The 15,685-nt window shown below is 42.0% G+C and overlaps 1 protein-coding gene across 1 annotated transcript in view; it reads right to left on the bottom strand.

Moving 5' to 3' along the window:
• Positions 1-14,997, bottom strand: part of FREM3 (FRAS1 related extracellular matrix 3) — a 94,313-nt gene extending 79,316 nt beyond the window's left edge. Inside the window, exons 1-2 of the mRNA XM_073604411.1 lie at positions 9,963-14,997; positions 9,204-9,293 (exon numbers count right to left, since the gene is read on the bottom strand). Of these exons, the coding sequence (XP_073460512.1) occupies positions 9,204-9,293; positions 9,963-14,997 (5,125 nt within the window). The remainder of the gene's footprint in view (positions 1-9,203; positions 9,294-9,962) is intronic.
• Positions 14,998-15,685: the final 688 nt, after the last annotated feature.

Raw genomic sequence — 15,685 nt, forward strand, 5'->3', positions numbered from 1 at the left:
ATCCACTTTAAAGGCCTGCCATGTAAAACATGGCAATACGAAGATGTTCTTTCTCCTTTTGCAGTGATAACACCTAATTTGTTTCTGTGCTTCTCTAGCAGAACTACACTGCTCTACAGATCTGAAGTGTTTCCTTATTCAGAGAGGAAAGTAAATAAACAATGCTAATTAATAATTTGTTCACCTACCTTTAAATTCTGGTAATCATGGTTTTAAATGCTAAAATCCAAAACATTCACAACAGAACCAGAAGAAAAGTTCAGCTAAAAGTAACCAGTAAAAGCAGATAAAAAATTCCCCACCGCATCTGACCCTGCAATTGGCTTGTAATCATTGCTTTGCAGATCATAGTTTTAAGCAAACGTAATATGACTTTGAGAAACCAGATGTAGATCCACCAAATAGTGGAGCAACAGATATAATCTGAGATGGCAAATCATTTTCCCAATGTAGTGGTGATGGATCACTCAAAGTAAGTTGTTTTTAGGAGCAATTTTGTTCAATTTGCTGTTATCTTATAATTTACCTGCAGTGTTTTAAATCATTAGCAGTTCTGACACAAACAGAAAAGCAACTGCATGTGACATTACTTGGAGCCTTTAGCCTTTTTGATGAACTGGGATAGGTCAACACTTTCATTAATCGTTGTCATTCAGTTCTAAAGCCAGAGGCTCCTAATGTTGCCTAGAGGGATAGCAGAATGCTTACGATCTTCTATAAGAGCTGATTTGTAATCAGGAAAACCAGTCCTTTCATATAGGTATGCTTAGCGCATTCTTCAACTTGCAGCACTAATCTGCTTCCTCGAATTTTCCTTTTAGTGAATATGTTGTCCTTTGTTCAAATACCTCCAGGTTACTAAATACAGGTAGGATTCTACAAAACTGGGCCAGTTTTTTCCCTTAAAGCTGAAGTTTAGTGTTTTTTTTTCCGACACAGCGCCATACATGCTTCTTTTCAAATTCTTCACACAGGCCAACTCTTTATGAGTATAATAAATAAATAATATACATATTCATAAACAGAGCTCTAATGAATATGTAACGGATGACTGCATGTCCAGACTTAATGACCTCTGCTTTATTGAGGCTTGAATTATCTGTCCTCTGGTCTAAGGGCTTCCCAAATACCATTCTCCAACAGGAGTTTTGTTACTATCCATTGCAGTGATCTATTCATTGAGCAGGTCAATAGATGCACAACCGAGGGGTAGGGCAGAAATATAGTTGGATGGTTAATCCTAAAGCCAGAGGAGATCCAAAATTCAGGCATTAGGACAGGAATGAGAAACAAAAGACAGGGTCACAGGTAACAGCAAAGGTTAGAAGAGTCAGAGTTCAATAAAAATGGTCTGGGTTGGCTATAGGAGTTCAAAGAAGACTACATAAGTGCACCAAGGAGCTAATTATATATTTAACATCAGAAAAACAGACTGTAAGATCTAGTGCCCTTTTAAAGACACGCCAGCCAATTACTAGATATGCTCACACACAAAATAGCAGATGTGCATGCCTATATGCCAACATTTACAGCATGCCTGAATGTAAAAGTAGCATATGTACATGCACACTGGGGCACATGAGAAAAGGCCAACCACTGGGGAGAAGCCAAGGGAAGTAAAGTACAAAAGCAGTATAGTGTTGAGCAAACAGCAACTCTCCAACAACTACCTTGTGAGAACTGCACCACATATGCAAGAACAGCTCAGGGCCAACTGTTAGTATTCTTTTTTGTTTTATTATACCATTGTTCTCTATAATATCACTGTATAGTTAGAAAACATGTTTTTAGGGACTCACAGAGCCTGCCATTGCTTATCCCTTCTTCTAAAACTGCTTCCACCCTGGCCGTCATGCTAATCTAATGCAAATAATCCAGTATTTCTGAGTTACTGACCTAGAATATGTGTGTAGTTCAGGAGTTCTGATATCATTTACTGAAAGCTTATTTCAGGTCAGTGACTCGAAAAGTACTGAAGCCAAAGAACCAACGTGATGGTCAGGCAACTAGCAATCCACAAAGATGTCAGTAATACTAACTCCATATTCCCATTAGCTGGGGCTTTATTTTAAAGCGTTTGCTACCCCAACACTTCTTGATATATGCCTACTGTACCATGTACTTGTATGAGAAAGTATCCTGTATTCTTTGCATTGCATCCTTTATGTGAAATCACTGGTGTTCCTGCTAGTCTCCTTGCTTTCCTATTAAAAATTGACCACACTAAGCAAAATAGCACACCGTGGTCAATTCTCTAGCTATGCTGGGAACTCAGCTTGCTCTCCTCCAATGATCAGACTTTTCCTAACACGCCCCCACAACATAGCCATTGACTGGGAAACGGAGCGTGCTTCTCCTCCCCTCAGCTCTTATGCAGCTGAGAACAGAGGGAATGTGATCGCTTATAAAAAAAAGAAAAAAAAGGTATTTATAATGTATTGTTATATCCATACAAAAATGTTTTGCCTTTTATTTCTATTTGAAACTTTATGGGTATTTATTATTATTATTATTATTATTATTATTATTATACAGGATTTATATAGGGCCGACAGTTTACAACTTGAGGGTAGACAGTACAAATACAATACACTTTTAATACAGTAGGAAAAAAGGCCCTGCTCATTAGAGCTTACAATCTAAGTGGGAGGGTCGAGAGATACAAGAGGTAATAACTGTGGGAGATGTGCTGATGGAAAAAATAATTGTACAGTTGTTAGGTGGGGGCCAGATGAGTTTTCAGGGATCGTCTGTAGACAATTAGACAAGTAGACAAAGTAGGAGATAGTTGGACAGCTTGGGATAGAGCATTCCAGAGGATGGGAGAGGCTCGGAAGAACTCCTGTAGATGAGCATGGGATGAGGTGACAATGGAGCTAGAGAGCAGGATGTCTTGGGAGGAGCGAAGAAAACGATTTGGATGGTATTTTGAGTTCAGGTTAGTGATGTAGCTGGGGGCCAGGTTGTGCATGGCTTTGTAAGTTACTGTTAGTATCTTGTATTTAATTTGTTGGTTGAGTGGCAGCCAATGGAGGGATTGGCAGAGAGGGTTGGTAGACGCAGAGCGATTTGTAAGGTGGATGAGCCTGACAGCAGCGTTCATGATAGACTGAAGTTGAGATAGCCTATTTAGAGGTAACCCAATGAGGAGGGAGTTGCAGTAGTCGAGGCGAGAGATGACCAGGGAGTGGATTAGAAACTTTGTGGTGTCATTGGTTAGAAAGGGGCGTATCTTGGAGATGTTGCAGAGGCTGAGGTGGCAAGCTTGGGACAGTGATTGGATGTGGGGCTGAAAGGATAGTTCAGAGTCCACGATTACACCTAGGACTTCGGCATGGGGGGATGGACTGATAGTTGAGCCGTTGATTTTGACAGAGAAATCAGGGGAAGTGGCACGTGGGGGAGGAAATATAATAAAAATCAGTTTTGGATAGGTTGAGTTTGATGAAGTGATGTGACATCCAGGCTGATATGTCTGTTAGTAAGTTGGTAATGCGTGAGGAGACAGATGGATTTAGTTGGGGGGGTGGAGAGGTAGATTTGGGTGTCATCCATGTAGGGATTATATTGAAAGCAATGGGAGGCTATCAACTGACCCAGGGTGGAGGTGTAGATTGAGAAAAGGTGAGGTCCAAGAACAGAGCCTTGGGGGACCCCGACAGGGAAAGGAACAGGAGAGGAGGAAGTAGAGTTGTAAGTGACACTGAAGGAGCGGTGAGATAGGTAGGAAGAGAACCAGCTAAGAGTACAGTCACGGAGACCAAAGGTCGTTGGTGAGTTTAAGGAGAGCAGTTTCCATGGAGTGTTGAGGGCGAAATTTGGACTGAAGGGGATCAAGACGTTTGTTCATAGTCAGATGGTCGCTCATTTGGTTGTAGACCAGTCTTTCAAGGAGCTTGGATGAAAAGGAGATGGGGCGTAGGTTGTTAAGATTTGTAGGGTCCAGTGAGGGCTTGTTAAGAATAGGGGTGACTAGCACATGTTTTAGAGAGTTGGGGAAGATGCCAGAAGAGAGGGAGATATTGAAAATGTGAGTTAGAGAGTATAGAACAGAGTCAGAGGTTGAGTGTAGCATTCGCGAAGGAGCAGGATCCAGAGGGCAGGTCATAAGGTGGACATTAAAAAAAAGTTTAGTAACCTCATTAATACTAGCAGGGTTGAATGAGAGAAGTAATGATTGTATCTGTGGACATGGGGTGTTGAGTCAGGGAGGTTTCTGCGCATTGGAGATCTCCTCACAAATTGCATCAATCTTATTTTTGAAGTGATTGGCGATCTCCTGGGCAGTGAGTGAGTTAGAGGGTGGAGGTAGTGGAGGACAGAGTAGAGCGTTAAAGGTAGAGAAGAGTTGAGAGGGACTGGATGATAATGTGTTATTGAGTGTGATAAAATAGATCTGTTTGGCAGTGTGGAGGCAGGAATAGTATTTTTAAGGAGGGCAGATTTATATTGGTTGAAGTCTTCCTGGGATTTAGTCTTCTGCCACAGATGCTCAAGAGCACGGCTACATTTTCTGAGACTTCTGGTATCGTCTGTTTGCCAGGGTTGTAACGACCGGGCCAGATTCTGTGTCTAGTGAGGGGGGCGAGCTTGTCTAGGGTGGATGACAGCGAGCTGTTATAGACGAAAGTGGTTAGGTTGGGGCAGGCTAGGAGTGAGATTTTGTCATAGAGGTGGTCAGTAGCAGAGTACAGAAAAGAAGGGTTGAGGTAGAGAAGGTTTCTACAGGTAACTGTTAGGCAGTTGGAGGGAGAGGAAGGGGAAGATCTGGAGAGAGTAAACTAACAAAGCGGTGATCGGAGAGTGGGAGAGGATTGTTGGAGAGGTTGCATGGAGTGCACAGATATGAGAAGACAAGGTCAAGGGTGTTGCCGTTGTAGTGAGTAGGAGCCTGTATCCATTGCTTCAGGTCAAGAGATGAGATTAGACTGAGGAGTTTATAAGTAATAGTAGTATTAGCATTACCAGGGATGTTGAAGTCACAGAGAATGATTGTGAGGATTTCAGAAGAGAGAAAGTAGAGTAGCCAGGCAGAGAAGTCATCCAGGAAGGTTGATACCAGTCCAGGGGGCTGGTAGATGACAGCAATTCTTAGAGAAATAGAAGAAAATAGACAAATACAATGTGCCTCAAAAGAGTAGAGTGTTAGACAGGGAGGTGAGTGAAGTACCTGATAGGTGCTGCATGGGGCTAGAAGGATTCCCACTCCACCTCCCTTCCGTCCACTCTGTCTAGGGAAGTGAGTCCAGAGAAGGCCGCCATGGGAGAGGGAAGCAGGAGAAATAGTGTCGGATTCAAGAAACAATGTTTCGGTGATGGCAAGTAGGTTAAAGGAATTTGTGATAAAGAGATCATGGAGGGCAGGGAGTTTGTTACAGACAGCAGGCATTCCAGAGGGCACAAGAGAAGGGGAGGCTGGTTTTGGGAAGAAGAGGAATAGAGACTAAGTTCTGTGGATTGCGGTTGCTGCCAGAGGGTGTAGGGAGATGGGAGCATTGGGCAAAGGCAGATGATGTAGGCCCAGGGTTTAGGGCTATGTCACCAGAGATTAGAACTTATATGAAGGGACAGTCCATGAGGTTTTATCAGTATATGGATGTAAAATAAGCAAGAGTTCGTAAGAGCAGTAATAGGGAGGTGGCATTTATTGTTTTACAAGGTGATCAATTACAATCTCTTTAAGGCCTCATGCACCCTGGATGTTTCTTCTGCTGCTCCTAGGGATGTTTGGTGTTTTTTTCCCTACCACTAAACTCCCCTGCTTGTTAGCCTATCTGTCCATGCACACATGGGCTTTTAGAGGAGTTTAGAGGCGGGGACATTTATAGGCAGAAAAAACCCACTGCCAGTGTGTCCAGGAGCAGCAGCTTTTTGGCATAGAAAAAGCTTGATGCCCCTAAATGCGCCTAAATGTGCTTAAGCGCTAGGCGTCTTTAGCATTTGAGCATTAATTTATTTCAATGGCCAGAATAAATTATTGTTCTGGCCAATGAAATGAATTTGCTCCCAGCGCTTGACACGCCTCAACGAATTATTTTACAATGCGTCAAGCGTTTTTTCTGCCAAAACTCTGCTACCAGGAGGAAAAGAGTCTAGAGTTAGCAAGATGTCCTGTATGCATGGGGCCTAAAAGTTATATATATATATATATATATATATATATATATATATATATATATATATATATATACAGGGCTTATAGGTGTTGGAACTTAACCACGGCCCCACAAAACCCCTTCCCTTACACACACCCTGCAAATCACATTAAATAGTGGGTGTGTTCAGTCACATTTCACAAAAACAGTAGGAGGGTCTTAAAGGGGCATTAAATACCAAAATTGCATTACATACAGAGTGCAGAGCTGTCACTTGTAAACACAGAAACCAGACTTCTGTGTTTACAAGCGATTGTGGTGAGCAGGCACCAAAGGGTCTGAGTCAGAGGTGGTGGAACTGAGTTCCACCAAGTTCCCCCTGAAAAAAAGCCCTGTGTATATATATATATATATATATATATATATATATATATATATATATATATATATATTAGGTATATTTAGTGAAACTGGTTTGCTAACGCTACAGATTAGTGAATATTTGGTTGCTACAGAGTCACACACCAAATAATGCCCTATCTTACCTGTAACTATCTGTCTGACGCTAAAAAGCCATTCAACCTTATCTGTCGTCAGTGAACTAGTTATTACCAAGCAGAGCACAGTTCAGAGCAGTTCTGTCACTAGTCAAGTGAATATGTGACCCTGCACTTGTTCAGACCTGTAGCTGGCTTGTATACTACAATTCAGAGCACATTTTCTTGCCTTTTGTAATGCTTGCATTCCAATTTAGCTGTCGGATGTAAATGGACACTTAACAGATCACAGGGAGCGCTTCATTTCCAGATGTAACCTCCATGTCTATTATGCCTTGCAGTTATTCAGCTTATCACCTTCATAGAGAATTGCTAATGGGAAATTTCCTAAACTTGCCAAAAAAGTAAAGCAAGCATTGCACTATTAACACATCCCACCTTAAATCGGAGATCCGCCCACCGCTGCAAAAATGAAAAGCCAGCAGCTACACATACTGCTGCTGCTGGCTTTTAATAATCGGACACTTACCTGTCCTGGAGTCCAGCGATGTCGGCACCGCAGCTGATGTTTCCATCAGCTGTCAGGTGCTGCTGCTGCCATTCCGGGTAAGGGAAGCCAGCAGTGTAGCCTTACAGCTTCACGTCAGGAACCCTACTGCGCATGCGCTTCGCTCCGCTCCTCTCTCCTACTGGCCTGGTGACAGGGGGAGGAGGAGGGAGCTGAGTGGTGACGTTAGGAGCCGCGGCTGTGGCTCCCGGAAGTGGGAACAGGATACCTGTCAAAGACAGTTATCCTGTCCCCCCCCACCCAACCCCAAAAGGTGACAAATGTGGCACCCGGGGGGGTAGGAGACAAATGAGCAGAAGTTTCACTTTTGGGTGGAACTCCGCTTTAAGAAAGTTCAAGCTGGAAGTCTGTAAATAACTATTTACTATGTTATAGTTTTTCTGTAAGCTACTTGGCTGTGTTGGAATAATCAGTCCAATCTCTATTGCTAGAGAGTGCATATTTAGTCACCATGGTTAACTATTTAGACATCCCAGAAAATATATAAAGTGAAGGTAGTGCTGCGCGGGAACATGAGGCACCAGAAGTGACATGGGCGAGTTTGCAGCTCGTTTGTTATATGCCTGTTTGACACTTCTTATTGTGAGTACCTTGATTTTACTTTTACTGTTTTGTCAATAAACATTTGGAAACACTACACTATCGTGCATCCAATTTTACATCCCAACATGCCCCATTGTGAGGTTTATGCTTTTATATGCCGTTTAGTATTTTACCTATTCCTGTAGGATTTATTGCAATTATAGTGCACCTTCTTTTGAGCACTGTTTTTCACTTCATTTGTACACCATATGGATATATTTCCTATCACTGTTCTATGAAGAATCATTTGAGTGTTTGACATACTTTTATTGTCTTATTGATACACTTTTATTGTTTTATCCAAAGAAATCACAGGGCATGTGATAAGCTTTTATACTGCCTAGGATTGGATGTATTTTGACCTTTGAACATTGCCTCTTTCAACCATATCTTTTATTGAGCACCTTTGCACTTTATTATGCACGGTATTCAGGTACATAGCGCAGCAATACCTTCACTTTATATATTTTTTGGGTTCTGATATTTCCTCCAGTGTTGCAGCATATTGTTAAAAAACGCACACTTTTGGTAGCGCGGGAATATCATTGTATTATATTTAGACATCCCAGTCTTGGTGTCTGGGGAAAAAAAAAACAATAAACTTGTTAATTGACTAAAAACACCTACAGAGGCAACTAAGCCATAGAAAACTGACGATCATGTCATGTCTATGGTATATCAGAAATGCCTGATTACATGTGGGCAATTTTATGCTGTCAACTATAAGTAAGAATTCACTATTGCAGTTTGTGCATTGGAAAATATATTCATGGAAATTGCATACCTACATAACTGCAGATTTCTAGCCAGCTTCTTTACATAAGATGAGTTATATTTTAGGTTTACTGACCACTCACAATCTCCTACACATATACCAAACATGAGACAACACACTTTTGCTGTCCTAGTTCTGTTTTTGAAAAAACATTACAAAAATAGGCTGCTTGGTATAATCTTTTTAGTGGAAATGTTGGATGTTTTTTTTTTGTGTGTTTAAAATAGGGTGAGGTAGGGAAGGCGATTTGCATCCCATTGGGGAGATCTCCCCCCCACTTCCTCTCCCAAACACAACAGGAACCAGGAAAAATACCGCAAATATATGACAAAGCTTCTAACCTCAGCCTACTCTACTAGTGTTCCAGTAAGACAAGATGTTTGAGAACATTATTCCAGTATGTGTATACAGTAGATTGCAATAAAAGTGTTACAGAGGTTCTAACCCTTCATCATTCTATTAAAAAAACATTTTTGGTCAGATGTCTTACTTCACAATCAAATCTGAAGATTTTTATAATAATAATAATTATTATTATTATTAATAACAATATTATTATTATTTTATACTTCTGCTAAACCTATGATACAATAATGTATGAGTCATACAGTTTATAAATGGGTCTTTTACATATGCTAAGTTGTAATTCATTACATTTTGTATAAAATATGAGAATAAAAACTTACCATTGTCTTCTACTGAGAAGTGAAAGATATCACTGGTAGCATTGTCACCATCTTTAAGGACATAGCAGACTTTCAGGTCATCGATGTCAGCTAATGAAAAAAGCAAAGAAGTAATTTCTTGTCCTTTGACATCCATAGAGTTTGATACAAAATAATTGTTACATTGAATTACAACATACGCTCACCACTATGTAAACTCTGTATAATAAAAGAACGAATGATATACAAAGTGCTCTATTCTATAGTAAGCTAAAAAAAGAAGGTTGCCAGGAAAGAAATATGAAACATTTATTTATTTTTAACTTGAAGGGCATGTATCTTTTTTTAATCTATGTAACTACGAACTGCCATTGCTAACATCTTTTTGAAGATGAATGCTCTGGGGCTGCCATCCTGATCCTGGCTTTGCTAATTTGAGTTACTTCTAGGAACAAGCAAGTTCATATTGGATGTTGAGACACATAATAAGCACGTGTATGCTTAAGGTTAGTGAATCTGCAAGTACTGAGAGACAGGTCAGAATGATAACCCTGGAGCATACACCTTCAAAGACAAGTACCCAATTTTCCTATTCTGAAAGATTACCATTAAGTTTAATAAAGCAAAAAAAAATCATTTTAATTACCTCCTAGAGGTTAGTGTACTTTTCACATTTCTATGTGCCTAAACGAACCTACCTAAACCAGAATGTTATTGCATCTGTATACTATAAAATTTGTATTGTACCCATGAATTCAGTTCAGAGTCAAATGAACTCACCCTGTGTGAATGTCCTCAATGAGTCATTGCCATGAGCCAAGTTGATAATAACACCATGTTTTGGCCCATCTGTGATTTGGTATTTGAGAAGTTTGTTGGAACTGTCACGATCTTCTGCTCTTAAGGATTTACTGGTTATTAGAAAACCATGATGGCCAGAGGAAAGACTTCTTAAAGTAGAACCCCCTTTATTAACAACAATTTGAGGAATGCCATTATCTAGGGAGTTAATTTTAATCTTCATCATCTGAGGTTTTCGCGTGTCAAAGGAGGTATCAGGAAATACATAAAACTCAGTGTGAGTTCCATCAGTGACAGTGAAAGAAAAGCTGTCTTCAGTTGTCTCACTACCGTCATGCTTGTAACTGATGAGGTTTTCATTAAGGTCTTGTTTGGTGAATGTAGATATCTGACGACTGTTGTTGAGCAAAATGTGGCCATGAACTGGTACTTGAGTGATGGTAAATCTCAACAAATGGTCAGGAGAGTCCAGGTCTTCTGCTGTGAGTTCAAAGGGAGTGATAAGCTTGTTCTCTCCCTCGTTGATTGTAAGGTCATGAATTGTGAGAACTGGCTTCTTATTGTCCACATCAGTTATTGAAACTCTAAAGGTACGGAAAACAGGATTGTAGCCATCTGTAACTTCAAATTCAAAGCTGTCCATCTTCATCTCATCTTCTGAAGTGTGAATGTAATAGATTTTATTTCCAGCTAGCTGGAGCTGAGTGAAAGCAGTGATTGGGACTCCAGGCTGATCTGTGATCTCTAAGTGACCACGACTCGGTGCCCTTGTAATGCTAAATTTCAAGTTTTCATCTGGACTGTTGATGTCACTGGTACTCAGAAGGTCAGTGGTCAAGGTTACCTTTCCCCCCTCTTTTAGAGTGACTCCTTTGTTAATAACATCTGGAAAAGCAATGTCAATACTACCAATACTGATGTAAAAATATCTGTCAATGAATGGGTTGGTCCCATCTGTGATGTCAAACTTGATGAGATCACGGATACCTTCTTGGCCTAAGTGAGTGTACTGGATGAGTTCTTTGTCAATGTCATCCTGAGTAAAATTCATTCCTACTGTTACGTTACTCACAACTGAACCATCCAGGTCAAGCCGCTGCAACAGGCCTTGATTGGGGCCAAATCTAATGACAAATATGAGAGATGTATCATCTGAATCTAAATCAGTGGCTTTTAGAACCTTATTAGTAATTAACTTAGTTTCTCCAATTTCAACCTCTAAACCATCATTGATTGTCAGTCTTGGTGTCTCATCATCTACAGGGATAACCATTACAAGGATTTTCTTTTCTACACTGTGTTCTCCGTCAGTTAGGAGAATGTTAAAACTGTCCTCCTTTGTCTCTGAGTCATCATGTTCATATATAATGCTGGAGCTCTCTTTAATATCCTCCAATGTGAAGTTAAGGATGGGAAAAGAAGTTTGCTGCAATATTACTCTGCCATGTTGTGGGGGTTTGGTAATAATAAAGAGAAGCTCATCTGGAGGCTGATCTGCATCAGCAGCGTTGAGGATTGGAGTGTCAATAACCAGACTCATACCCTCCATAACAATAAACTCTCTGGTAAAGATTTCTGGTTTCTCATCATTTGTTGGTATGATTACAATTGGGAAGAAGAGGCGTTCAGAGAAGCTGATGCCATCGGAACAGCGGAAGGTAAACCTATCCTCTACAGGTTCTACTTCCTGGTGGATACTTTGAACATAATATATATGTCCAAGACGAATATCTCTTATACTAAATGCACTGATTGGAGTTCCAGATCTGGATCTTTCAGAACCAGGGGCTGGTGAGATATTTTCTACATACCCTGATGTTGGCTGCACAATTATAGTGCACAATATTTCATCTTTTGGTGAATCAACATCTTCTGCATCTAGGTGATCGGGGGTAATCAGGTTTTTGCTACCTTCCAGTACAGAGAATTGTTCTCTTAATTTTACAATGGGGGCTTCAGTGTCTACTGGCAGAATTGTCACATGAACCTTTACACCATGTACTTTGTTGCCTCCAACAACCCACTCATCAGAAAGGTCTGATATTGTTAGGTTAAAGAAGTCTTGCTGCCTCTGAAGTCCTATCTCTCCAGAGGTATGTGCATACACAACATCACCATTAAGGAGGTCCTGCTGAGTAAACCTTTCAGCGGGTAAACCACTGATTAATATTTCCCCTCTTTTGGGAGGTTCTTCTACAATAAATGTCAGCATTAAATCATCGGTATCGGGGTCAGTGCCTTGGATGACATTTGTTGTAATCTCTGTTTCTCCCCTCTCCAGGACTTCTAAGGAGGATCCTAAAAGTCCTCCAGGGAGCATGATAGTAGGCGCTTCATCGTCTACTGGTTTAACATTAATACGCATTGTTATGGGAACTTCATGTATGCCATCACTGACAACTAATGAACAAGTGTCCCCTACTGATTCATCTCCATTGTGCACATAGGTTAAATGACCCTGCTGTATGTCAGATAAGCCAAACGACTCTCCTGGTGATAGAGAGTTACCACGAAATCGCAAATTACCATGCAAAGGTGCTTGAGATAATTTAAGCCTAATGTTCTTAGTTTCTGTATCCTGGTCTGTTGCATCAAGTTCCTTTTTAGTAATGGTAAAAAAACCTCTCTCTGAGACAGTAAATCCAGTGTTGGTTATCTCAGGTGGTTTGTTGTCTACAGGCTGTAAGAAGATAGTGAAAGTTCCTTGAACTGAATTTCCTGAAGCATCCTCTACAGTGAAATTAAACTGCAAAACTTTGGGAGCTATTCCAAGCTCTTTTTCTGGGGGTCTGTAGGAAATTTTATGGTGGTTGACCTGGGCTTGCGTGAAGGATGTGATTGGAACCTCTGGGAGGTCGCTAAGCACTATGTGGCCAGTCAGAAGAGGGTGATTGGGATCAGTGTCTCTCGGGTGACTGTGTATAGTGTACTTGAGGTTTCTGTCATCTGTATCCATATCTGTGTAGCGTAGATTCTTTTTTTTTAAAGGGGTTAGTTCATATTCTTTAACAGTGATATGTAAAGTTGTCCCTTGGAATAGCTCCGGCGGAATGTCATCTATAGGCTCTATTCGTACAGTGAACACCTGTTGTCCAGACTGGTTAGGTGGATCATTGTCATCCATTACCATGAACAGTATCTTATCTAATACAGTCTCAGTATTGTGTGGTCCTACATGTTTGTAATACAGTTTTCCATCCACAATATCTTGTTGGTACCACTGGCTTACCACTCTTTCATACACTGCTTCCTCTGGAAGGTATCTCCAACCTTCTTCCTCAGCAGGTTCTTCCATCTGCCTAAGAACTATTTCCCCAAGTTGGCTGTGGAACTCCTGCAGCACAAAAAGGATTGTGGAATCTTCTGAATCAATGTCTGTAGCACTGAGCATAAAAGGTGAAATAAGGGCTAAACTTTTTTCTGGTAGATTTAGCCCAGTGTTTGCATTGAGCACAGGGGGCTCATCATCAGTGGGAGATACAGTGATGGGATAGAGCAATTCCACACGATGCTTGCCATCGTCCATTCTTAGAATGAGATTATCACTGTATGTGTCACTGCCATCATGCTGGTAGACAACCACACCAGAGTGCAATTCTTGAGGGGAGAAAGTAAAGCCATTGCTTCCACTGTCACTAGCAGAGCTCCCATGTGCCAGAACAAGCTGTCCATGTCTGAGCCCCCCCACCACACTCAGTTTCACCTCGTCTAGATTGTCCTCATCACTGATGATCAGATTGTTCAATCCAGAGCCTGGTCCAGACAGAGGTCTCGACTGGCCCTCCAGAAGCCAAAGACCAGAATTCCGTGTTGCCAGGGGAGCCAAAGTGTTCATAGGCTTGACCACAATCATAAAGGCAAAGGTTTCTGAGGATGCACCCTCAGTATCAATTACCTGCATCTCTAGTTGAAGGATCCTCTCCAGCCAGGACTCGCTGGATGGTGGCTGGTAGGCAATCTTTAGGTCTGTTACATCTCTTTGGAAAAAGGAGGTGATGGGTTGGTTCTGATCATCTGTGCTCACCAGGTACCCAGACGTGTCTGGGTCTAGAAGATTTGTCAGGTTAAAGATGAGATCACCAGGGTCAGATTCCAGATCCTCAGCTGCCAACATCTCAGGGGTCAGGGCGGTAAGTACGAACTGGTCCACCTCCATCATAAGCATGGAAACAAAACTAGGATGTGGTTGGGTGTTCTCAACCCCCTCCTTAATCCTGACAGTCAGATGGAAGTGCTCCTGTCTAGGAGGACCACTGCCACTTGTCAGTTCCACCAGCATGGGCAAGTAGTCTCTGTTGGGTGAATTGTGAGGGGCTGTGTGCTGGTAACGAAATCCTGAACTAGTAAAACTTTGACAGTCAATGCCCTGCTGGGAGGTGGAAGTCAAGTTGACAAGGTGTCCATACCTTGGTATCCCACCTGTGCCAAGGAGGGGGGTGATCTTACAGGACTCCTTGGCAGGGTCATAGGTGAAAGCCAAAACTTTCTTGTCAATGGGGACACTGAGTCCATGCAACTTTTCCACTACAAGTGGCAGATTGCGAGTAACTATCTCCAACTGCTGGAATATCACCTCCACCTCCAAGACAAAAGGGATGATGAGAGTCTCTGTAGGAGAGTCATATTTAAGCTGCAACCTTACTTTATCCCGGGGGGGACTGCGGGAGCCCAGATGGGTGTACTTCACTTCTCCAGGACCGAAGTCACAGGGGAACCTCTTAGGGGACAACCAGCCGGGTCTCTGGGACAATGGATCGTTCTCCAGCGCAGTCAGAACACACTTATCTCCGGGCTGTACTTGGATGAGCAGGTCCTGTACGGGGTCCACGGTCACCGATCGCCCGAAGGGGACACGGATTCCTCGGTTGGCCATGATGATGTGATCGGCACTAAGGGTTCGGGAAGCCGGCTGTGGCTGCACACAGGTCAGGAGAGTCAGGAAAGCATGGATCAAGCAGATGACAATCGGAGGTCCTCTGTAGCCGCCTGGGGTCACCACGATCCGGCGGGCCATCCTATTGCCCTGTACGGGGCTGCGATGTCCCAGCACAGCGAGGAGTACAATGACAGCGCTGAGATCGGTGCTGTACAAGGAGCTGCAGGTGAGATCAGAACACAGAACTGCTAGACTCCGGAGAGATGAGTGCCGGGGGGATCAGGGGCTGTGCAGGTATTAGTACAGCTGGGAGGGGCTGCATGCAATCTATACACCCCCCCTATAGTCCTCGCCCATCCATAATGCACAGCCCTCCCTGACCTCTGGATCCATAGGAACTCCCAGCAAAGCCCACATCCCCATATGTCATCTACTAAATGTTCTCTAAATAATCATACATACATCTTATATTATCAACTGTCTCTGGATCCTGCGAACACCCAACACAGCCCACATCCCCATATGACATCTACTAAATGTTCTTTCTATAATCACATATACATATATTATAAACTGTATCTAGATCCTAGGAACTCCCAGCACAGCACAGATCCCACCATGTCATCTACTAAATATTCTCTATATACTGTATAATCATATATACATCTTACATTATAAACTGTATCTGGATCCTAGGAACTCCCAGCACATCCCACATCCCGATATGTCATCTACTAAATGTTCTCTACATAATCATACATACATCTTATATTATCAATCTGTATCTGGATTCTAGGAACTGACAGCACAGCCCATATCCCCATTT

Source organism: Aquarana catesbeiana, linkage group LG01 (assembly GCF_042186555.1).
Source record: "Aquarana catesbeiana isolate 2022-GZ linkage group LG01, ASM4218655v1, whole genome shotgun sequence".
NCBI lineage: Eukaryota > Metazoa > Chordata > Amphibia > Anura > Ranidae > Aquarana > Aquarana catesbeiana.